The sequence below is a fragment of the Peromyscus eremicus genome, chromosome 4 (genome assembly GCF_949786415.1).
Source record: "Peromyscus eremicus chromosome 4, PerEre_H2_v1, whole genome shotgun sequence".
Taxonomy (NCBI): Eukaryota; Metazoa; Chordata; class Mammalia; order Rodentia; family Cricetidae; genus Peromyscus; species Peromyscus eremicus.
The window spans coordinates 95,920,221-95,944,524 of NC_081419.1; the positions used below are offsets into that span (position 1 = coordinate 95,920,221).

A 24,304-nucleotide genomic window follows, 5' to 3' on the forward strand; every position below is an offset into this window, starting at 1 on the left:
ACAGAATGGCAGAAAGCAGAGGACAGTTCTGGCACTTTTTAGAAAGTGCTGATATTGGAGCTATGTGTATGAAAGTCGTGTCTTGGACATTGGGAACTATGGAGTTCCCTGGCTTAAATTCTTCATACTGTCAAATTGGTTTCCCTGTGTACTGCCGTGAAATTAACCATATTTTTCTTGGCAGCTTCCTAGAAGGGGGTCTTGGCTTATATTTGAGCCTAGAAGATTTAAAATTCATATCATGAAGATTTTTTAGAAAGACTTTCTTACCTCTGTTGAGGAAGAGGAAGAATTCCAAGTTCCAGGCCAGCCTAAGCTACAGGGCAACACAATGTCTCAAAACCCCTCACCTGAGTAGGCATTTTCTTTCTAAAATGGTAAAATCTTATTTACTCTGTGTATGTGAGAGATGTGTGAGGTGGTCACGTGTGATAGTTTAGGAAGCTGCCCCTCTCCTTCTGCTTTCCGCCCTGGGTTCTAGGGATGAAACTGAGGTGGTCAGGCTTTCGAGGCCAACCTGCTGAGCCCTCTCAATGGCCCCCACACAACAAACCAACCATTTTCCTCCTACAGTAAACGCAGTGGTGTCTTGCTCTGGACACTGTCAGGCCATCCCAGATTGACAAAATGCAGCCATGGACCCCCCCCCCCTTTGGTGTCCACAGCAGGGACCATTACCCTCTGCCTCACTAAGTGTGGCTACACCACCAGACCACGGGTCACAGAAGCACTGGCCTCTCCACAGTGACGCAAGCCACTCTGTCAATCATGTGGCACGATCACTCGCCTGCTGCCTCCCTGTGCCAGCCACCTTCAGATTGGAGAGGAGGGCACCCCGATTCCAGCCTACCGTCTCAAGGCGTTTCTGGAACTCCACAAGCTTAACTTTGGCTTTCTCGTAATTCTTGAAGAGCACACACAGTTCGTACATCTCCATAATCAATAGAAGTGGGGAATCCTTTGAAGAAGAGTTGAAATTAGAAAGTCCAGAACATCAAATGCTATTAATAACTGCTTCAGAATCAAATTAAGTCTCACGTGTTACTTCCTTTTGGAAAAAAAACAAAAAAAATCAACAAATCCATTTCTGGCTAGTCTACAGACCGTCCACTAGGTGGCGCTATGCCCCGACAAGCATTCGTGGAGGCGAACCGGCTCCAGCCGCCTACCCTCTCTTACTGTTCTCTATGACACCAACCAGACTATTGGTGGTGGGCTGTCAGGCCAGAAAAGAGGAACTCTGGATTAGAAAGGATGAATTTGAAGTGTAAGTGTGCCCACTTTCTAACACACTTGAGTCCGTGTGGTTTGAGCTACACAAGCTTTAGTTCTTCATCTGTAAAATAAGAGTACTGCCACCTCATACCACCCACACATACACTTTTATACTGTTGTGAGAACTTACTAACCCAACACATATAAGTACTCTGATAAGTAAATGTGGTGTATCTCAAAGGCAATCAGGCTTGATACCTAACACACACACACACACACACACACACACACACACACACACACACACACACTAGTTCTAGTGTTATCGCTTGTTGACTTAAGGAAAAGCCAAGGAGTGCTATGCCTTGAACACTGACATTCTGGAATGACCTGGTGAGTGAGTGAGTGAGTGAGTGAGTGAGTGAGTGAGTGTGTATGTGTGTGTGTGTGGACATATAAAATACCTTAATGAAAAGCTGGAAGCCCCGGATGAGAGTGTGGCTCTTCTGCCTTGTCAACAGGGTTCTCCAGATAATGGACAGGTCCTCGAGGCTCCATGGATGATCCTCTACAGAGGCCTGGATGTGTCCCATTGCTTCAGCTGCAACCCTGTCCTCCACAGAGGTGACAATCCAAACACAGAGACAGGGGACAGGACTGGCACCCTGCCATTAGAGGAGAATGTTTCAAAACCAAAGAACTGGGCCTGGATTCAAAGATGCACAGGGCCACAGATGGGCATTCCCTCTCAGAAGAGGTCACTCTGTTTCTCAGTTCAGGTCGCTCAGCAAACTTCCAAACTCAACACAAACTAAGCAAGGGACTCTCATAAACTGTCCTGAAGAATGTGGCCGTCAAAAGGCCACAGAGGGGGATGACACTCCGCTAACTGGCTGAAATTCAAGACTGAAAATCTCCCTTCTCCAGCAAGGGAGAGGCGGTTGCCCACCCAGCAGAGCGTTCTCGTGAGGGCCACCAGGGTCTGAGCGCTGACTGCGGACTTCACCGGTGTCAGGAGATAGGGAAGAGCCTGTGGAAGCCCAGAAACTTCCAGAGACTCTGGAACAAGTGCGGGAGCCTCACTGTGGGCCCCAGTCCAGGACACCCTCCCCTCCCCAGCTGCTGCTGCCTTCCTCTCTCCCTCCCTTCCTTTTCTTCCTTGTCTCTCCATCTTGATTAACTGTGTGTGAGCACGTGTGTGCTGACACCACAGAGGCCAGAAGAGGGCACTGGGTCCCTAGAGCCGGAACAACGGGCAGCTGTGAGCACTGTGTGAGGGAGCATAAGCACTCTTAATCAGAGTCAGCGCTCCAGCCCCAGACGGTTTTTAAAATTGTATTTGTATGTGTGCATGTTCGTATGTATGCATGTTCATGGATGCCATGGAGCATGTGTGGAGTCAGAGGACAACTTGTGGAAGTCAGTTCTCTCCTTCCACCTCGTGAGTTCCAGGAATCAAACTCAGGTTGTCAAGTTTGGTGACAAGTGCCTTTACCTGCCGAGCCTTCTCACTGGCCCTTTGTTCTCTTTCTGTGGTTGCCATTTTACTTTTGAAAAAGACTTATTGTATTTTTAATTATGTGAGTGTTGAGTGTCTGTGTGGGGTATGTGCCCATGAGTGCTGGTGCCTAGAAGCCCAGAAGTGTCGGAGCCGCTGGAGTTTGAGTTACAAGTGGCTATGAGCTACCCAGTGTGGGTGTTGGGAGCCAAACCAGGTCCTCTGTGAGCAAACTCATGTTCCTAACCACTGAGCCATCTCTCTAGCCCTTGTTTTGCTTTTTTGAGTCAGGGTCTCACCTTATGGCCCAGGTTAGCCTCGAACTTCCCACCCTCCTAACTTAACCACCCACGTGAGTGGGATTCCAGGCAGCCCCACTGTGTCGGGCTCTTCTCTGCCCCACTGCTCTCTGGCTCCCTAACTTCGGCTCCTCGTGCTCCTCACCTGGAGACAGGAGGCCAGGACGCTGAGGATCGGGGCCCGCTGTCTCACTGATTCAGCTAGGAGCAGGCGCCAAGATGCAGACTCTTCCGAGCACTGGTGGAGAATTTCAAAGAAATCGCTCATCTCTTCTTGGTTTCTCTGGAGTTCCTGGAGGCACCTGTAGTCTTGATCACCATCCACTCGAGAGATGGACCCTGAGGACAGTTTCTCAAAAGCCAGCTTCAAGTGGCCCTGAAGGACTGGACTGAAGTACCGGAGAAGAGAGTTCACCTAGAAAGCAGACGGTTAAAAGACACTGGATGTTCCTTTTCAGCTAGAGGGAATGCGGTACACGAAGGCTCAGGATGAACATTTAGATGCTGAACTGTGTCAGAGAGGACCACGCGATGTCTCCTAAGTCATCTGACTTGTCCATGGTGACATCCTGCTATCTGGCCCAGGGTGGCCTGGAACTCGTGATCCTGCTTCCTCAGTCTCCCTAGCACTGATGACAGACCTGAGACACCACAATTGGCTGCTTTTGAGGGAATCTGAATGAACTTCCGTGTTCAACCTGGAACCCTAGAAACCCGTCCACACTCTACCTATGACTACCCTCTTGCCTGACGCCAATCTCACCAACTTGGCAAACGTGGTCTCACAGCAGTCCAAACACAAAGAACACTGTTCTGAAAGTGTGCTTACCTCTTCTGGGTGGTAGTTATGGAGTTGGCTGTGAACCAGGAACTGCAGCCAATCATTTGCTTTGGCACATTCTCTAAGGTAGGACAGGCTTGGTTTCATATTGTGGACTGTGCAGAACTGTAACACTAATGTCCACTGGCTGCTGGATTCACTGGACAACCTATGGTCAGAATTGGGGATGGACAGCGGAAGGAAAAAATTAAAATACAGCTCTAAGGCCAGGCATGGTGGTGCATTTCTGCACTCAGGAGGCTGAGGCAGGGGAGAGCTATGAGTTTAAAGGCCAGCCTGTTCTATAGAGTGAGACCATGTCTCAAAGAAATGAAATCAATAAGCAAACTGATGGTTAAGTGGTTAAGACAGCTTTACTGCTTCTGCAAGGAGCCTGGGTTTGATTCCCAGCTGCCTATAACTCTAAGTCCAGGAATCAATACCTTTGGCTGCCACGGGTATGTGTGCACACGCGCGCGCGCACACACACACACACACACACACACACACACCCCTATAACATAGATCTAGTTTGAAACTTGGAAATTAGTAAAAATTAAATTAACCAGAGCATATTCTCTTTAAAAAAGAAAAACAGCAAAACAAAGCCCTTTGATGGGAGTAGGGGGTATCACCCAGGGCAGAGCAGATGCTTAACATGCACGAGGCTGGGGGTTTATCTCCATTGTGGTAAAAATAAAAATAATTTAAAAATACATATGATATATAAAATAATAAAAATATACGCTTCTCTACACATATCAAATATTTATTAGACTTCTTAAAAACAAACAAACAAACAAACAAAAAAAAAACTAGCCAGGTGTGGTGGTGCAGTCAGCACCCAGGAGGCAGAGGCAGGCAGGTCTTTGGGTTCGAGGCCAGCCTGGTCTACAGAGTGAGTTCCAGGACAGCCAGGGCTACACAGAAAAACCCTGTCTTGAAAAACAAACAAAACAAAACACACATCTCTTGGGCTGGAGAGGTGGTTCAGAAGTTAAAAACACTTGCTGTTCTTGCAGAGGACCTGTGGTCAGCTCTAGTATCAACATGGAGGCTCACAACCTTTTGTAACTTTAGTTCCAAGGGATCTGATGCCCTTTTCTGGCCTCCAAGGACACTGAACTTACATGCTACACAGACATACATGCAGACAAAACAGTCAAACAATCATTTTTTTCTTTTTTTTTGTTTCTGTTTTTTTGAGACAAGGTGTCTCTGTGTAGTTTTGGAGCCTGTCCTGGATCTCGCTCTGTAGACACCAGGTTGGCCTCGAACTCACAGAGATCTGCCTGCCTCTGCCTCCCAAGTGCTGGGATTAAAAGCGTGCGCCACCACCGCCCGGCCAGTCAAACAATCTTAAAATCCTACAAGGAGGAACGGACTTCCTTTTCACCTGTACAGAGGGAACCCCACAGGTAAGATGCAACTTTCTGTCTGCTCTGCTGGTTGAGGAAGACCAGCATTTTGACGAGAGAGCAAGGTATGGGAAGATCAGGCAGACACAGGCTGGCACAGTCAGGTCTATGAGAGAAGAGCTTGGGGCTGCAGCTCACGAACCTGTTAGAACCCTGCTGCCCGATGCTGTTCCAAACGCCTTCTTCCAGGAGAACAAGCAACTCTTCTGTGGCGGCCCTGTCACCATCCGCAAGCTTAGACAGCTTTTCAGCTACAAGAAACACAGGCAAGAAAGACCTAAGTGGGCAGGCACAGCGGCACAGCGCTGTAGCCCCAGCTACTCAGGATGCTCAGAAAGAGGGGGCTGTTCAGGTTCAGGAGCTCCGAGTCAGCCTGAGCAAGAGAGAACACAGGGGGACCCATCTCCAAAGAACCCCAAACCAAAGAAAAAGCCCAATGAGATCAAAGCCATCGTGTGTGTGTGTTCAACAGAAAGAGTCAGGACCTGGGCATTTCCGTTCAAGTAATGGGGCTCAGGGCCATTCAAACCCGACTGGAGGGACATCTAAGAAAACGAGATAAATCGTACGAACTGCACAAGAAAAGGGCAAACTGCCGTGTCCACCTCAATGCTTTTGACCCTTCCCCACGTTCCTTTGGGTGAAACGGCAAAAGTGCTGTACCGAGAGACTCCCTGATAAAGCTGGGGTGAACGTCTTCACTTCTGCACTTGTAGCCCAGAATCACATTGGCCACCTTCATGTCCACTCTGAGCTTGAGGCTGCTAAGACCAAGCAATTCTAAGAAGCAAACACAGGCGGCCCCGACTGAAGGGCTGTGGGAGGAAGTGAGCCCCAAGGTATAGGCCTCCTTGCCTACTTGCTGGAGCCTGAAAAATAAAGAATCAACAGTGTATCTGACGGAAGCAGTATTTTTCACACTGGCTGGAGACCTAGCTCTGTGGTAAAGATCTTGCAGTACAAGTGTAAGGACCTGAATTCACACCTCAGAACCCACATAAAAGTCAAATGAGGGGGGCCAGAAAGATGGCTCCATGGGTAAAGATACTTGGTACACAGCCAGACAACTTGGATTTGATCCCCAGACTCACATGTGCCGAGAACTAACTCAGACATTGTCCTCTAGGCTAGAGAGACGGCTCGATAGTTAGGAGAGCTGACATTCTTGTCGAAGACCCAAGTTAGGCTCCAGCATCCATGCCAGGCGCCCACAGTCTCCTGTGATGCCAGCTCCAGGACCAGACATCCTCTTGTGGATTCTGGCATGCACACGTACAATCCCTCCCCACCAGACACATAACTAAAAATAAAATGGAATCTTAAAACAAAACATTATCCTCTGACTTCCGTGGTTATCTTGGTGTACACACAGACACACACATACATACACACAATTTTTAAAAACTGCTTCTCACCAGGCAGTGGTGGCACATGTCTTTCATCCCAGCACTCGGGAGGCAGAGGCAGGTGGATCTCTGTGAGTTCAAGGTCAGTCTGGTCTACAGAGCGAGTTCCAGGACAGTGAGGGTTACACAGAGAAACCCTGTCTCAAAAAAAACAAAAACAAAAAAGAAAAACAAAACAAAACAAGAAACACCTGTTTCTCACTAGGACAAGGAAACGAAATTGCACTAGTGATAGGCAGAGAACCTTACATTTGATCTCTTACTCTCTCCCTTCCTCTTGTGTTCATTCGGGCTCTAGGGAACCTTTTTTTTTGTTTGTTTGTTTTTTTGTTTTTTTGTTTTTTTTTTTTTTTTGTTTTTTTTTGGTTTTTCGAGACAGGGTTTCTCTGTGTAGCTTTGCGCCTTTCCTGGAACTCACTTGGTAGCCCAGGCTGGCCTCGAACTCACAGAGATCCGCCTGGCTCTGCCTCCCGAGTGCTGGGATTAAAGGCGTGCGCCACCACCGCCCGGCTTTTTTTTTGTTTTGTTTTGTTTTTTTTTTTGGTCTAGGGAACCTTTTTATTTGGGGCACTATAATCCTATTTCCTTAGATTTTTGTTTGTTTGGTTTTTTTGGTTTTTCAAGACAGAGTTTCTCTGTGTAGCTCTGTCTATCCCGGAACTCACTCTGTGGACCAGGCTGGCCTCAAACTCAGAGATCCGCTTGCCTCTGCCTCTGAGTGTTGGGACTAAAGGTGTGTGCCACTACCGCCCAGCATAATTGGGAAAATTTTAATAAGCATGAAATGCACTCATACACATTGGCAATGGCAATACCAAAGTTGTGGAATTTTTTTTTTACTTTTCTTTGGAAACGTTAGTGATTGCCTTTTTCCAGGGAGATCTGGAGAGCCAACAAGTGTCCGTGGGACCAGTCCAGTCCAGACTTAGGGAACCCTGATAACTCATCCGCTGTTCCCATTTCACCTCCACAGAAGGGAAGACTGTGCTGCTCCTATTTCTGAGCTTCAGGAAAAGCTTTCTAAGATAGCTCGCAGCACGGCAATTTTTCTCCAGTTCCTGCTTCTGTGTACCTCCTGAAAATAGTTTTCTCTCCTAATTCCTTGGAAAGTCATTCTGCAGTAGGCCTTATTTCTTCTCTACTATAATTGGGTTATTGGTAAGAAAGAGAATTAGCTTTGTGGTTGGTTCCTAACTGACAAGAATCTATCAACAGCATCACTATGTAACATAAAGAAACTGCTGCAGGGCACAATCAGAACAGTAGTTCTTCTTGTTTGTATCAGCACAAACACTCAAAGCTTGTCACAGTGCCAACTGTTTGACAAAAATGTCCTCAGTCTGCTGGGACCAGCATGAGTTGTACTGCAGCAGCTTGCTGGGGCAACTTGCCAATGTGGCCACCGAGATCCACATCCCAGATAAATCAAGTTCTAAAGACAAAAAATTAGGACAAAGACTCCTCCATACACATAACAGCACATGCTGTTAACAGTTGCTGTGCGTCCATGACTAATGCAGAAGAAAAAGATCTCAGAAGCAGGAAAAGTAGGCCTATCCTTGCAAAGACGTCACTGCAAAAAAGGATCATGGGAAGACATCAGTATCCCAGCCCACCTGGCACAGGGTCACATGAAACACAGCCCTGCCATACCCACTGAGTTTAAATAACAAAATGTTCCAAGTCATCCAGTTGCACCTGGTCCAAGTGGATTTAGCCAGTCAGCAACATGTTGCTCTAGAGCAGTGGTTCTCAACCTTCCCAATGCTGTGACCCTTCAGTACAGCTCCTCACGTTGTGGGGACCCCCATCTTAAACTTATTTTAGTCACTACTTCATAACTGTAATTTTGTTACTGTTGTGAATTGTAATGTAAATATTTTTGGAGACAGAGGTTTGCTAAAAGGGTCACAACACACAGGTTGAGAACACTGCTCTCAGGAAAAACAAAATACCCTGGTCCTGCTGAGCCAGCACCGCTCATAATGCTGCCACTGCGACTTAATAAATGTGGCAGCATTACTGATTTGTGTGACATGTGGCCAAAACCAATCCCTGCCTCATCTATAAAGGTAGACGGTTTCCACAGCTGTTTCCACAGAATGGCTGAGGTGCGACTAGAATACAGACCCGAGTCAGCTGGCTAATCTACCTGGTGGATAGCTGTTGTGGCTGAAGTATGTCTGCAGGGACAAATCAGTCTTGTTTCAAGTTGTGACAGCCAGCACACCGCTTGCTCTCCACATCCCCCTCATCCCAGGCCTGCCCACATCGGTCCCGGGGGCCATAACTTGTCTGGGACACAGCTGTGCTTATGTTATCAGAGCCTGGCACTGTGAACGGGCAAATGAAGAGCTGGCAGGTATGGCAATGGCTGTGGTACCAGGAGCCCCAAGTCAGCTTATTTGGTCACTCAGGTGGGGGGTGGAGGAGCATATATGTACCACGGTGTGAGTGTGGAGGTTAGAGGACCGTTTGTACTAATCAGCTCTCTCTTTACACCATGTAGGTCCTAAGGATCAGACTCAGGTTGTTAGCCTTGGTGGCAAGCTCCTTTACCTGCTGAGCTGTATTGCTGACCCTAGATTTACAGTCTCTTAAAGCACCTATTCATACTCCGAAGTACTTCAGCTTCTACCTTCACCCAGGAGACATGAAGAACTTTCAAAAGCCCTGGACTTGGGATCTGAGTGTGGTATGGGTGTGAACAGGAACTACCTAGAAAACCAATACTACCTTATTTTTTGAGATTTATTTCTATTTCACATGTATGAGTGTTTGTCTTAATGTATGTCTGTGCATCATGTGTGTTTACTGCCCATGGAGGCCCAGAAAAGGGCATCAGATCCCCTGGAACTGGAGTCACAGTTAGTTGTGAGCTGCCATGTGGGTGCTTGGAATTGAACCCAGGTCCTCTGGAAGAGTAATCAGTGCTCCTAATCACTGAGGCACCTCTCAAGCTCGAAAGCACACTTTAGAGGACTCAGATGTACATTTTATACGTAGAAAGTTTTCTAGCAATATATATATATAAACAAGAACTGGAGACCAGACCCCTGTCTTTCACTCCCACTGTCTGAAGTACTTTACCATGAAAACCTACTACTAAAACAAAGCTTAAAATACACCGCTGTGTTAATTACAAAACAAAAAACATACTTCACTGTCAATTACATCAAACAGTTCTCCCAATTCTGAAATGGAATATAAAAGACAGCTCGGGAATATGAAATGCAACTTTGTATGGAATCCTGCTGGGGCAGCTGCTTGGTAGCTGTCATGTGACTTTAAAATATGTCTCTTTTGAGAGTTGTTTTACTTTTTCCATTAGCAAATATTATACATGATAAAGCAAAAAAAACTTGAAATGCAAAAACAAACAAACAAACAAACAAACAAAGCACATAGAAACAACAAGATCACCACTGAATACAATGACTGTTGTCCTCACCCACCTCAGTGACCTGGGACTGCTTGGAGTCTGAACAGAGTCTAAACCTGAATTTCAGATCAACCCTCAACCTGAATATTGCTCAACCCTCATCAGAGACACTTCCCTATAGAGGAATTGGCAATTATCACAGACACTCCCAACTGATCAACATGCAGAGGATGAGAATCTTCGAGGGCTCAGCCCCTAACTGGGACAGCTATATTACATCATTCTCCTCCAGGTTCAGGGATCTATGTGGAAGGGACCAAAGGACTCTAAGAGCCAGAGGTGGTAGATGACTGCAAGAAACAGTGTCTTCCAGACACAGTGGGGCGGGAGTGCGTGTGAACTCACTGGAACAGCGTGCACAAGACCACATAAGCTCAACTGAGCCAGACACAATCCCAGCGTGGAGCAGGGGAGGTGGGCACAAAGTCCCACTCCCAGCTGAGGAGCTGCTGACATTTGGTGGCTGCTGGGAAAGGGAGTCAGTTTTCTTCAGTGGAGTGACATCTGATGTACTGGCCAGACCCCAAGGCAGGCCTCAGCTCAGCTGTCCTCAGTCCCCACAAGTGGAGTGAGGATGACAGACAGACAGAGGGACACACAGAACATGAAGCTGGGTAAGTAGGGAGGTGGGGACACCTGGGAGGAACTGGGGGAGGGGGATGAATATGATCAAAATGCATCGTATGAAATTCTCAAAGAATACAAACATTTAAATCAAAACAAAGGCAAACAATTACAACATTGTTAATGATCAGTTTCACTACTTTTTAAAATGCATCAGTAAAATACACTGCTTTTTCAAGAGCATAAATTAAGCTCTCAACACTTACAGTTGTTTGGGAGTCTTACTCTTGATCAACTCCTGGACCAGAAAAGTACCAAAGGCAAATGATGGGCGTCCATGATGTAAGTAATATGCATAATTCAGACGTTCCACTATAGCGTATTTACTCACCAGGTGAGGACTGGAAAAATGTGGGAGATGACTGGCTGTATCTGGGGAGAAAGCAAAGCATGCCACCCTTCACTCACCAGGACCAAAAAGGCGTGTGCCACCATGCCTGGCTCTGTTCCCAGTGTGGCCTTGAACTCACAGAGATCCGGATGAATCTCTGCCTCCCCAATGCTGGGATTAAAGGCATGTGCTACCTCTGCCTGACCTTTGTGTTTAACATAATGGCTGGCTTTGTCCTCTGATCCCCAGGCAAGCTTTATTTGTTAGAGCACGAATAAAATATCACCACAACTATGCATGTATGGGCTGTTAGCACCTCCCTGGGAAACTCGCAGCTGGCTGCTGTAAGCATTCTGCACATTGCACAAGGTCTATAAAACAGTTTCAAATTATAAAGCAGATACATTAGAAAATTCCTGCGTTGTTTTTTTCTTTTTGGTTTTTCAAGACAGAGTTTCTCTGTGTAGCCCTGGCTGTCCTGGAACTCACTCTGTAGATCAGGCTGGCCTCCAACTCACAGAGACCCACTTGCCTCTGTATCCCGTGCTAGGATTAAAGGCGTGCATTGCCACCGCCTGGCTTGAAAGTTCACTTTTTATTTCTGGAGATTACAGCTCAGGGCTAGAGTGCTTGATTGGAAAATTCCTTTTTAGGTAGTCATTATGTTTGACACACATCTACTGTATTTTTGAGGTACTTCCATGAGCATAGGTAGTATGAACTTAACATCACACATATGGAGACAGAGGCATCACAGATATTAAACACTAACCCTAATCTCAAGAGGAACAGAAACTGAGTGCTTGGAGTGGCACAAATCTCAGAAAAGTTCTTCTGTCCTACAGAGGACAGCCGTGTGTGGACCTGGCCTGTAATAGAGGAGGGCTGTAAACACCTCGTTCTCAGGGTTGAGGCAGTGGCTTAGTTGGTACAGTGCTCGTCTCACCTCCATAAAACCCTGGATTTGATCCCACAACCACAGAAGTCGGATGTGGTGGGGAAACTCAAGAAACCCAGCATTAGAGGTAGAGGCAGGAGAATCAGATATCTAAGGTCAATCTGGACTACACAGCAAGTTCAAGACCAACCTGGGCTATATGAGACCCTGTCTCAAAAGCGAATCAACCAACCCACCCAAAACACCTGTCTTCCTCCTTACAGCAAAACATGAGAGGGACATCATTATTAGCCTTAAAGGACACTGAAGAAAGATTAAAACATATGCTCAAGGTCAAATAGTCATTACTAGGTGGAACCATAATTTATTGACTGTCAACACCAACACTCAAAACAGGGCATTCTGAAAAGGAAGAGCTACAGAGAGGCACATATCTGCTCTGTAACACGCAGTCCTAGAAACTCAACACAGACTTGCAACTTACATGTTCTCAATTAGTTTCCAGGAATGTGTCTTCTGTTACTTTTACTTTTATAGTAAAAAGCACTGGAAAAAAGGGATTAACTTATGTATAAAAACATCTACTCTCAGTATGACCTAAATGCTTGCAAAGCAAGAGATCTCACGACTTACCTCCTATTGCCAGTGTGTTGGCAGACTGCCAGCCGAACAATCTGCTAGGATCAAAGGGCAGCAAAGACTGAAAAAGAGGAAAAGTCAGTCAGACTGACCCTAAAACAAGTAAAATGACAGAAAACCTCCAGAGGGAATTACTTCTTAGGACTCTGGTAGAAGGTTTGCCAGCCCACTTGAGGCCCTAACTTTGATCCCTGGAACCAAACACAGTTAAATGCCTTTTCTCTAAACATAAATTCTTTGAACACGATCCCTCCTCACACCATACCACTCACCCACCCCAGACAGAAGAGAACATGAGATAGCTCCTAAGGACCATCACTCAAGGTCGGTCTTTTGATCGATACATACACAGGCTACGTGTGCACCTGCACACACTTGGAGATCCACATGAATATAAAAGTGCACACATGCAAGGAACTACCTGGGTACCAGGCACAGTGTATGTGCCCACAGTCCCAGCATTAGGAGGCCTAGGTGAGAGGATCCCTTGAGCACAGGAGATCAGCTTGGGCAACACAGTAAGACATTGCTTTAAAATAAATAAATAACTAGCCAGGTGTGTGCACATCTGTAATCCCAGCACTTAGAAGAGAAAGGATCAGGAGTTGAAGGCCATCCTAGACAAAACAGTGAGTTTCAGGGCTACATGAGACCTTATCTCAAAAAAAATAAATAAATAAATAAATAAAAAAATAAATAAAAAGAAGAATAACAAGAAGAAAGGAGAACTTGAAATGGTTTGTTTGAAGTTGATTCAAATGCTTTAGAGGCAAGGAACTCTGTATGCCTTTGATCCCAGCACTTGAGACACTGAGACAGGAGGATCACTACATTGAGCCAACTCTGGACAAAGCCCTGTGTCACTGAAGCATCTGGTTTATACTAGTGCTACACACAGTCCTGCTCTGCATGCCAGCATGAGGCTGTCTTTACCAGGAGAGTCTTCCTTTAAGAATCTCCGTGGATGAAAGTTTTGCCTGCATGTATGTATATGCAGCACTTGTGTGCCTAGAACCTGTGGAGCCACAAGGGGGCACTGGATTCCCAGAATTAGAGTTACAGATGGTTGTGAGTGGCCATCTGGGTGCTGGGAATCAAACCCAGGTCCTCTGGAAGAGCATCCAGTGCTTTTAACCACTGAGCCATCTCCCCAGCCCCATGCCTTGAAAAATTCTTTACAGAAAACCTCGAGGGTATACTAAGTGGCATGATGGACTTGCGCTCTAGCCCAGGCTGCTAATCTTATGGCATTCCAGAAACAAACAGTCCTGGCACATCTGTGAACCACACTTTCAAGCAGCACTGTCCACCCCAAGAGTTCTTCACATTAGAGTAGGACAGATTTCATCTCTAAAGAACAACAGAACTTATGCTGGATTGAAGACACTTTGAGTATATATGTAATGAAGAAACCTGTTGAACTGAGATATGGGTAAAAGATGCTTCTAATCAGACCCTGAATTGGCCTCAGTGGGTCTTCTGCACATCCCTTTGAAATAGAAGCCAAATGACAGGGTTGCATGGAATTCTGGGCGCAGGCTCATAGCTCCATCCTTTGCCACATTCCTTATCCTGAGTGTTTAAAGAGAGCTGGCTGATACATATAAATACAGTACCTGAATGAGGTGGTAGAGTGTAATATCCGAGGGCAGAATACTAGGAGCAGTGCACTGTGGGAAGAGGGCAGCTTTGAGCTTGGGGTAAGGTGTTAAAGCCATCTTCAGGAGCTGGGGGTCCACTTTCTTCAGACAGTTCTCACTGTCTTCATTCTGAATGACCTATGCAAGAAGACACATTACAGATGGGGTGATGTTTAGATAGTACATATTTGAAGGTTTAAAAACTAGTCCCTGTAGAAGATGGCTCCTAATGAAACAGTCATTCAAGGCTAGGACCGGATGACTGCATGACATTGGACTAGATGTTTAACAACAAGCCTCCATTTCTGCAAGATCAGGAAGAGAGCTAGATTTGTTGTTCTCAAACCATAGGTTGTTTGAAGAAAAAAAAAAGCCATCTCTACTGCAGTGTTTATAATATTTATATTCCAAATACATTAATATCTTAAAAGATCTAACAACTGTTACTGCTGGACATGGTGCTGTGTGCATATAGTCCAGCATTTGGGAGGCTGAGGCAGGAGAATCATTAAGAATTCAGGACTAGCCTGGGTTACAGAGGGAATTACAGGCCAACCTGGACTAGAGGTGAACCTGCCTCAGAAAACCCAATCACATGGCCGGGGCAATGTTGGTGCAGGCCTTTAACCCCAGCACTTGGGAGGCAGAGGCCTGCTCTACATGGTGAGTTCCAGGACAGCCAGAACTACATAGTAAGACCCTGTCCCAAAACAACAAATTAAGAAACAAACAAACAAATAAATGCTATCAAAACAGATGATTCCTTAGTCCTTTCTTGACCTGTAGTTTCTGACTGGTGGTTAAAAGCAGGTGTGAGTAGTTTAGCCATGTGAGTACTATGCAGCAATCGGAGGGTAATTCCCACCAGGAAGAAACCACAGAGGATGAGACATCCAACAGCAACAGCATTCTCTCCCTCTAACCAGCCACACTGTTGGTTCAAAAAGCAGAGGAGCACATCCACACGTGGTCCCTCAAAGGAATTTATAGAGAAAGCTAAAAATTATGCTTTCAAATAAACTTTCTAAAAGGGTAAACAGCAAAGACATATCACAAGCCAGAAGTAACCCAATCCTGCTTCTGCCCTGGAGTTATAGAAAACATACCAGAGGGACAGAGAATCTCTGTCCATGCATGACTTCAATTTCAGCTCAGGACACAGAACTGTGAATTCACCTGTTTCATGCTTGGCCATTAACAGGATTCTTGGAAGCGGTCATGCTCTAGGTCATGATTTAGCACCAGCTAAGGTTTAGACAATCCGGGTCATCTGTTTAAAATCAACCCTATTTCACCACAGTAAGTCCGAGCATCGCCCATACCTGGCTGACACCCCCAGGAGCATACATGGTCGTAGCGAGGGCCAGGAGGGTGTGTCCTTCCAACAGCATACTGCTCACACTGGCCTGATTGGTAGGAATCAAAATCTGAGCATTTGCAAGGCTAGCCTGGAAGATCAGTTTAGGATCTGAAAAAAAAAGGGATAATTACTAAATTAAGAGAGATACAATTCTGAGAAAGATACTTTTAACTCTGTCCACAGTAACAACGACTTCCTAAGTTTAAAAGCAATGTAAAGACATGGTGGCGGCGGGGTGTGTGTGTGTGTGTGTGTGTGTGTGTGTGTGTGTGTGTGTGTGCACAAACTCAAAAGGTCCATCTCATAAAAACAAAGATTTCAAAGAAAGAAAACATAAAGGTCATAAAGAGTCAAGAGAAAAATTCAACAAGGGACGCTCTAAAGGAATAATACCCTATGGACAAAAGAAATAACCAGTTGACAATGAAAGAAGACATGCTAAGACACCCCCCCCACCCCCCCACCCCCCGCCAGCTCCCTAGCAGCAAAGGGGCTTAATTAGATGCCTCAAGTCAACTGTATCAGCAGTGATATAATAAAATAAAATCCAATGTTACTGTTTGTGGGTCATCATGAGTAGGTTGTACAAAACACAGATGGTTCCTATACTCTGCACAACCCAGGAGCCAAGGATCCCTGCTGAATGACGTAAGAATAGTCATGCAAGGAAAGCAGAGAGAAACTGGAAGGAAACATGACAACTTTAGCAATGGCCACTTGTGGGCAGCCACCTTCCCATAAGTCCAGACTGAGTCTACGTAGGTGTCAACTTGTGGAGAGCTGTAGGTGGCTTCCCTTGTTTGCTCGGTTGAGATAGGGTCTCACTATACAGCCCTAGCTGGCCTGGAACTCACTATGTAGACCAAGCTGGCTTTGAGCTCACAGAGATCTGCTGGCCTCTGTCTCCCATGTGCAAGGATTAAAAGGTGTGCACCACCACCCGTAACCCCTACAACCCTGGGCACTACACAAAAGACTGGCTGTGGACACTGCTGGACGTATAGTGCTGGTCCTGTACCTTTCCCCAGAATTTGGGAAGAACACTACTAGCTAGAATGCTTGGGGTAAAGGGGCTTTTTGTCTGGTCATAGTCAAACCAGGTTTCAGAAGCTCCCTTCCAAGGATACAACATCCCCCACACACGTGAGTTTCTTTTCTTCAATTTGGAGCTTCAGACCAAAAGATTTGTAAGTTCCTAGAACCCACCTAAAGGAGGAAGGAGAGAATGGACACCACAAAGTTGTCTTCTGACCTCCACATACGTGCCTGGGGCATATGTACTTAGCATGTGAGAGGCCCTAGCACTGTAAAAGAATATAAGGAGGGAGGGAAGGAGAGAGGGAGGGAAAAAAGGAAGGAAGGAAGGAAGGAAGGAAGGAAGGAAGGCAGGAAGGCAGGCAGGCAGAGAGGAAGGGCAGGAAAAAAGGAAGCGAAGGAGGGAGGGAGGAGAAAAGAGGAAGGAAGGAGGGAGGGAGAGGGACAGAGGAAAGAGGAGGGGAAGATTCCTAGCAGGCATTTAGAAGGCAGACCAACTCTTTGTGAGAAAGGGTGTCAATCTACCAGAGCAGGAGCGGAGCCCGTGATGGTGGGTGGGGTGACGGGGTGGCAGAGCACAAGGCAGAAGTGAAGGAAATCTAACCACATAAGCTCTCCGCTCCAATTCTGACTTTTCTTGGCAGGTAAGAGGCTAACATTTTTTTTAGTTTTCTATTTCATTAGTAAAGTGTGAGCAAAATTAAAGTCAGATATTTGACTACAACTAAAGGAATAACTTAAAGAGTTCCCAAGTTAAATACCCATCAATAGACTCACAGTTGACCTAGGGAAAGTTCGTGTATTTAGTACTGAACATAATACCTGTTAAGTTACTGGAAACTTGCCGACACTGAACCAAAAATTCAAGCCAAGGGTGGGCTTCATATAGTTCTTTCTTTTCCAAAAAAGGACAATTTCCAGGACTAAGTCTATATATAAAGACAAACAAACAAACACCTTTGGGATTATCACGAGACATGACTGTTTTGAACACGTTTGCTCAGGTAATAGCTAGCATTAGAAAAGCAATTTTGGTGTAGAAGTCTAAGGTAGCATTATGCATTCCAGGCCAGCCTGGGCTACACAGCAAAACCTTGTCTCAAAAACTCTGAAAATCAGCTGGGTCTGTAGCTCAGCAGAAGAACATTTGCCTGGCAAGCACAATGCCTTGGGGTGGATCCCAGCAATGCCAAAAGAGAACATAAACTCTAGCATCTGTAATCTCAGTGCTCAGGAGGCTAAGGCAGGAGAATTGCTCTAAGTTCCAGTTCATCCTGAGCTACAAAGTAAGACAGACAAACACCTCTCCTTCCCTACACTGAGTATACACATGTGCGCATGCACACACACACACAAACGAGAGAGAGAGAGAGAGAGAGAGAGAGAGAGAGAGAGAGAGAGAGAGAGAGAGAGAGAGAGGTATAATAACACATAAAAGCATGTAAAGGATGGGGCTGGGTGTAGGGGACCAGCCCCCACATTTATTTACCCCAGGGACTCTTGAGGAATGAGGGATAAGAGACTTAGAAATAAGGAAGGGAGAGAAACAGAAACACAGGATAGACTTGGGTGGGCCTGGATCCTTATCCACTGGCCCTGACTGTCTTTGCCCTAAGTTTTTTAAGGAATGCCAAGGGGTGGAGCAAAAGACCTCCCCCCAGCACAGCCAAGTGCAGACCATCTCAGACACCTGGGGCCCGTGGTCCAATCATCCTCTATGCAGACCTGCTGGGTAAAGCCTAAATGGGCTCCCACAGCTGAGGAGATGCTCAGTGGTCGAAGCACTTGCCACGCAAGCATGATGAGGACCAGAGTTCAGATTTCCAGAAACACACAGAACTGCAGCCTCAGAGGAGGAGACAGGAGGTCCCCAGAGCCAGCTGGCCAGCAAGACTAGCCACATTGGTAATGTCTGTGTTTGACTGAGAGACAGTGTCTGCTGTGCAACAGTGAGAAGCTGAATTCAGATCCCCAGTGCCCACACATGAAATCTAAGTGATTCAGCAGTCTGAAGCCTCAGCTCTAGAGAGGTAGAGTAGAGACAGGGGAATTGCCCAGAACCCAATGGTCAGCTGTCTAGCCTACCAGCTAGTTTGAGGTCCAATGAATGATCATACCTGAAAAAAGTAGGTGGACAGTGACTGAGGACATCATTCAATATCAACATCTGGCCGCCACATGTGCCCACACAAGCACGTGCACCCACCCATCCACACATACACACATTTAATATTCTACTTATTTATTTATTTATTTATTTTTGGTTTTTTGAGTCAGGGTTTCTCTATGTAGTTTTGGTGCCTGTCCTGGAACTCACTTTGTAGACCAGGCTGGCCTCGAACTCACAGAGATCCACCTGCCTCTGCCTCCTGAGTGCTGGGATTAAAGCCATGCGCCACCACCGCCTGGCCACATTTAATATTTTAAAGACTACACCTAATGCTGCTAATACTGACCCAGTAACAACTAGCAACGGCCATAGACAGGATTCTAGATGTGGTGGTATTGTGTTCCCCAAAATATTGTGTACCTTAATAAACTTATCTGGGGTCAGAGAACAGAAAAGCCACAAGATACTTAGGCTAGAAAATGTTAGCACACGCCTTTAATCCTAGCATTCCAGAGACAGAAATCCCTCTGGATCTCTGTGAGTTCAAGGCCGCATTGGAAACAGCCAGGCATGGTGACTCACGCCTTTAATCCCAGAAAGCAGCCTTTAATCCCAGGGAGTGGTGGTAGAAAGCAGAAAGGTTTATAAGGCGTGAGGACCAGAAACTAGCAGCATTTGGCTGGTTAAGCATTTGGCTGGTTAAGCTTTCAGGCTTTCTAGCAGCAGTTCAGCTGAGAGCCATTCGGATATGAGGACACAGAGGTTTCCAGTCTGAGGAAACAAGACCAACCGAGAAGTTGGCCAGGTGAGGTAGCTGTGGCTTGTTCTGTCTCTCTGATCTACCAGCATTGACCCCAATACTGGCCTCGGGTTTGATTTTATTAATAAGACTCTCTAAAATTCATGCTACATTCTACAGGTTGGTCTTAGGTGGACATATGCTGATCTATGTAAATTTATCTATATAAACCTGTTTTTTAATTAATCCATTTTACAGTGGCTATGAAATTAAAGTTTGTTATTTTTTTTAGGAATTCTCTGAAATCAAGAATCAAGAATTGCTAGTGAACACTATCTTTCTATCAAGGTCTATTCTTCTTTTAAAGTGTTTTAAAACAAACGTGCTTTTCATTCTATTATTTTTTTCATGCAATGCTGGTGAATGAATCCATGAGCTTGCACATGATACACAAGGGCTTTGCCACTGACAGACACATCATTTTATTCTAATCTCAAGTCATCTGAAAGGCTAAATAAGATGCTACATGAAATCACTGTCAATAAAACACACACATGCGTCTTTAGTTGAACATAATCCTGAGATAACAGATGTGCCAGGTGTCGGCATGGAAGAAACTGTTTCAAAAGGATCAGTTTCACGATGCTTAATGTTTTCTCAAAGCAGTTCAGGGGCCAAATGTGGCAGCTGATATCTTTAATTCCACAATTTAGGAGGCAAAAGCAGGCCTCTGTGAAGTTGTGGCTAACTTGGTCTACACAGTGAGTCAGGGCTACATGGTGAGACCTTGTCTTAAAAACACAAATATCACAGCAGTCATGTAGGCAGGCACATGGCACACACTTGTAATCCCACCACTTAGGCAGCAGGACAGGAGGGTCAAGAGTTCAAGCTTATCTTGAGACCCTGTCTCAAGCCCCCACTCACCCCCCAAACAGTTCCAAAGCAGCTTGGAAGGAGGATGCGTGTGTAAGTCAGCTCTCAGCACTCACTTGTAATAGTCCAGATAGATGTACAGAAGATGTTGTAGGCCATGCTCTAGACAGTAGTGGATGAAGTGGGAGTGAAAATCCCACCCTCCCGAGGATTTGTAGCTTTGCACAGGTAAATTGTCTTGCATTATGCCCCCAATCCGGCTCAGTCTCAGGAGGAAGAGTTCAAAATCTTCTAGTTCAGATGCAAGAAAAATCCCACTCCTGTGGGGCAGGATTGAAGGGTGAGAAGTTAAAGAAGTGCAAGGTTCAAATCAGACACACGTCCACAAAAATTGCTAAGGAGCCACATCAGTTTAAACACACCAACTACTAAACAATGATAGAGATCTGCACTTAAATATTACTTTTATAAATTTACTACTACACACATCAAAACTGCCATACAAAAAGATCATGAAAAATATAGAGTTAAAAGAAACGCCATATAAGGGCCACAGGGATGGCTTGGTGGTTAAAACACAGACCGCTCTTCTGGAGGACCTGGGTTCAATTCCCAGCACCCACATGGTGGCTCACAAACATCTGTGACTCCAGTTCCAGAGGATCTGACGACCTCTTCTGGCCTCCATGAGCACCAGGAACACATGTGGTGCACAGAGACACATGCAGACAGAACACTCATATACATGAAATAAATTTAAAAAAATTACAGATATTTTGAAAACAGAAATACCACATAACTGGTACTCTGATTACAGACATTTGTGGGTTTTTTTTTTTTTTTAAGATTTTATTTATTTATCATGTATACAGTGAGCGTTCAGCCTGCAGGGCAGAAGAGGGCACCAGATCTCATTACAGATGGTTGTGAGCCACCATGTGGGTGCTGGGAATTGAACTCAGGACCTCTGGAAGAACAGCCAGTGCTCTTAACCTCTGAGCCATCTCTCCAGCCCCCAGACATTTGTGTTTTTGTGTTTTGGAAGCTACTGGTGTATTCCTTCCACTGCATGCCCTACAGCAACCCCTTATCTGCCCGACTTTTGCGGTAACTAATTCTTAAGTTTTAATTCATAGTTTTATAACTATAACCAACCTCAATAATCCATGGTTTGATTTTGTCTACTTTGAGCTTTACACTAAAAATGAAGCATGAAGTATTTTATTCTCTGTCCTAATTCTTTTTTAACTTTCTTTTTATTTATTCTTTGTGTCTTTAACATGCCTCCCGATCCCACCCATCTCCCTCCCCACCCCAAAATAAAACAAAATAAAATTTAAGAGAAAAAGGAGAAAAAAAAAAAAAAGAAGGGGAAAATCTCATCATGGAAGCTGCAGTGTGACACAGGGAGTCACACAGTAAACCCCTTTATCCATACATCTTTACATGCAGACGTTCTTCACAAGGAATCACTGGTCGGGTTCGAGGCCCCTGGTCTCTGCTATACTATCCACACTGGACCCTCACTGGGACTCTTCCTGGACATCTTATTGCTGCCATGTCATGGAGACCCTGAAGCCCTGGGTCTGCAGGACACCCCCCGCCCCCCATCCCCACAGCAGATCACAGATGGGTCAACACATAACCCTTGTTCTGGGCCTGGGTAGTTTGCAGGATTGGTCAACCCCCGTCTTCACCACCAGGAGGAGCTCTCCAACCTTGCCCTGGCTAGTTCACCCTTGGCGGCGATGAGCAAGGGGCGGGGCCTGTTCTCAGACTTTCATGTTCTCAGGGTCAGTTCTCCCACACCTACACCTTCAGGGACAGCTCTACTGTGTTGCCCAAGCAAGGTGTAGAGGCCACTCTCCTGAGTGCTGCAGCTGATAAGGGGCAGGGACAGCTCTCCTGATCTTATGACCTCAGGATTAGCTCTTCTACCTGCTTCAGGAGTTGATGGGCAGCGGTGGGGGGCATCTCCCTTCCCCCACCAATGCCTCCACATGACTAATAAGTAATGGGGACAGCTCTCTCAAGCTTGCAACATCAAGGCTGGCTCACCCACACCTCTGCCAATAGGGTCAGCTCTACTGTGCTGACCAGGTGAGATGCAGGATCCACTTTCCTGAGTGCTGCAGCTGGTAAGGGGGAGGGTCAGCTCCCTCGCCCACCACAGGTGGCAGGGGCAATGGGGGAGGCATCTTTCCCTCACCACTACATGGTAGACAAGGGGTGTGTGGCCAGCCCTCCCTCTCTCACACCCTAAGGGTTATCTCATCCATACCTCTGCTAACAAGGCCAGCTTTACTGTGCTGCCTAGGCAGGAGCAGGGCCCGATTTCTTGAGTGCTGCAGATGATAAGGGGGAGGGTCAACTCGCTGTCTGTCACAGGCGGTGAGAGGTAAGGGGGGCATCTCTCCCCCACCCACACAGATGAGTAGTGGTGACAGCTCTCCCACGCTTACAACTCGCTCACTCACACCTCTACCAACAGGGTTTGCTCTATTGTGCTGCCCTGGAGAGGTGCAGGGCCTGCTCTCCTGAGTGTTGCAGCAGGTGGGGGGCAGGGCCAGCTCTCTTGCTCTTATGACCTCAGGGCCAGCTCTCCCACCTGCCTCAGGCACTGGTGGGTGTGGGGGCATCTCTCCCCTCTACCCTAATTCTTTATTTGACATTGGTCATTCATCCATGGTGACACAGCAATGTCCTTCATGGCAATGTGGCATGCTGTTGTATGACTGTACTACATTTTGTTGTACCTTTGTGGGTCATTTCAGCTGTTCCTAGATTTTGGAAAGATAAATTCATGTTTCCACTATTATAAATGAGAAAGAAATCTTTTCCTATGTTCACTGGCTGTGTTAGATACAGTTACTATTGCTGGGATGAAACACCATTATCAAAGCAAGTTGGCAGGGGAGGGTTAATTTGGCTTATACTTCCATATCACAGTCCATCACTGAGGAAGTCAGGACAGGAACTCAAACAGGGCAGGAACCTGGAGGCAGGAACTGATGCAGAGGCCATGGAGGGGTGCTGCTTATGGGCTTGCTCCTCATGGTTTGCTCAGCTTGCTTTCTTATAGAACCCAGGGCTACTGGCCCAAGGATGACCTCACCTACAATGGGCTGGGTCCTCCCCCATCAATACTAATTAAGAAAATGCCCTACATGCTTGCCCACAGTCAGATCTTATGGAGGCATTTTCTCAAATGAGGTTCCCCCCTCTCAGATGACTATAGCTTGTGTCAAATTGACACAAAACTAGCTAGCACACTGGCCATTTGTGCTTCCTTTTCAGTGAAATATCCAGGAACTGGTTCTAATGGCCTCTTTCCTCAGACCTAAGCTCTACTCTTCCCTGCTGTGTTCCTGGATGCTCTATCTGTCTGGCTGATTTGCCCAGTCAGGAGAGAAGAGTCAGGGAGAGGGGACAGAGCTGGCCTGGCTCTGCAATAGAGACTGTGAACTGACTGGCACCTCCCCCTATGGATCCTGCCAAACGTTTTCTTGGTTTCGGTAACTGCTTCCCTGCTGCCTGAGACATTTGGGAAGCCAGCCTCCTCCTGAGGTCATGGCTCCAAGAGCCTCTTTCAAGCTCTTATGCATTTTGACATTTAGGTTTTATGTCTACCCAGAAATGATTCAATGTGCAGGGCCACTTTTCCCCAGATACCTGCTCATTTATCACAGTGCTCTTCAGGACCACTCTTGTATACAAACGATCGCACATGTCCAAGTCTTTCTCTGCTCTCTCTTCTGTCTTCCCTGTTTCGATCACTGCAGCTTTAAGTAAACTTTGCTGTCTTCAGGGCAAGTTCTTTCTATGGGTTTGTGACTCCCATTTCCATACATGTATTTAAAATCAGATTGTGTTCCAACCCGAACAAGACCTGCTAGAATTGCTCCTGAGGTCACAATGTGCCCAAAGAGCACTTTGAGAGGGACTGACTACTGG

At 46.2% G+C, this 24,304-nt stretch overlaps 1 protein-coding gene across 1 annotated transcript in view; it reads right to left on the reverse strand.

Annotated features, from left to right (window-relative positions):
* The window catches only part of Spg11 (SPG11 vesicle trafficking associated, spatacsin), a 68,062-nt gene that overhangs the window by 17,127 nt on the left and 26,631 nt on the right, over nt 1-24,304 (reverse strand). Inside the window, exons 15-26 of the mRNA XM_059258933.1 lie at nt 20,467-20,670; nt 17,448-17,554; nt 15,553-15,698; nt 14,207-14,368; nt 12,585-12,651; nt 10,929-11,094; nt 5,914-6,119; nt 5,393-5,501; nt 3,842-4,001; nt 3,158-3,427; nt 1,680-1,880; nt 851-958 (exon numbers count right to left, since the gene is read on the reverse strand). Of these exons, the coding sequence (XP_059114916.1) occupies nt 851-958; nt 1,680-1,880; nt 3,158-3,427; nt 3,842-4,001; nt 5,393-5,501; nt 5,914-6,119; nt 10,929-11,094; nt 12,585-12,651; nt 14,207-14,368; nt 15,553-15,698; nt 17,448-17,554; nt 20,467-20,670 (1,906 nt within the window). The remainder of the gene's footprint in view (nt 1-850; nt 959-1,679; nt 1,881-3,157; nt 3,428-3,841; nt 4,002-5,392; nt 5,502-5,913; nt 6,120-10,928; nt 11,095-12,584; nt 12,652-14,206; nt 14,369-15,552; nt 15,699-17,447; nt 17,555-20,466; nt 20,671-24,304) is intronic.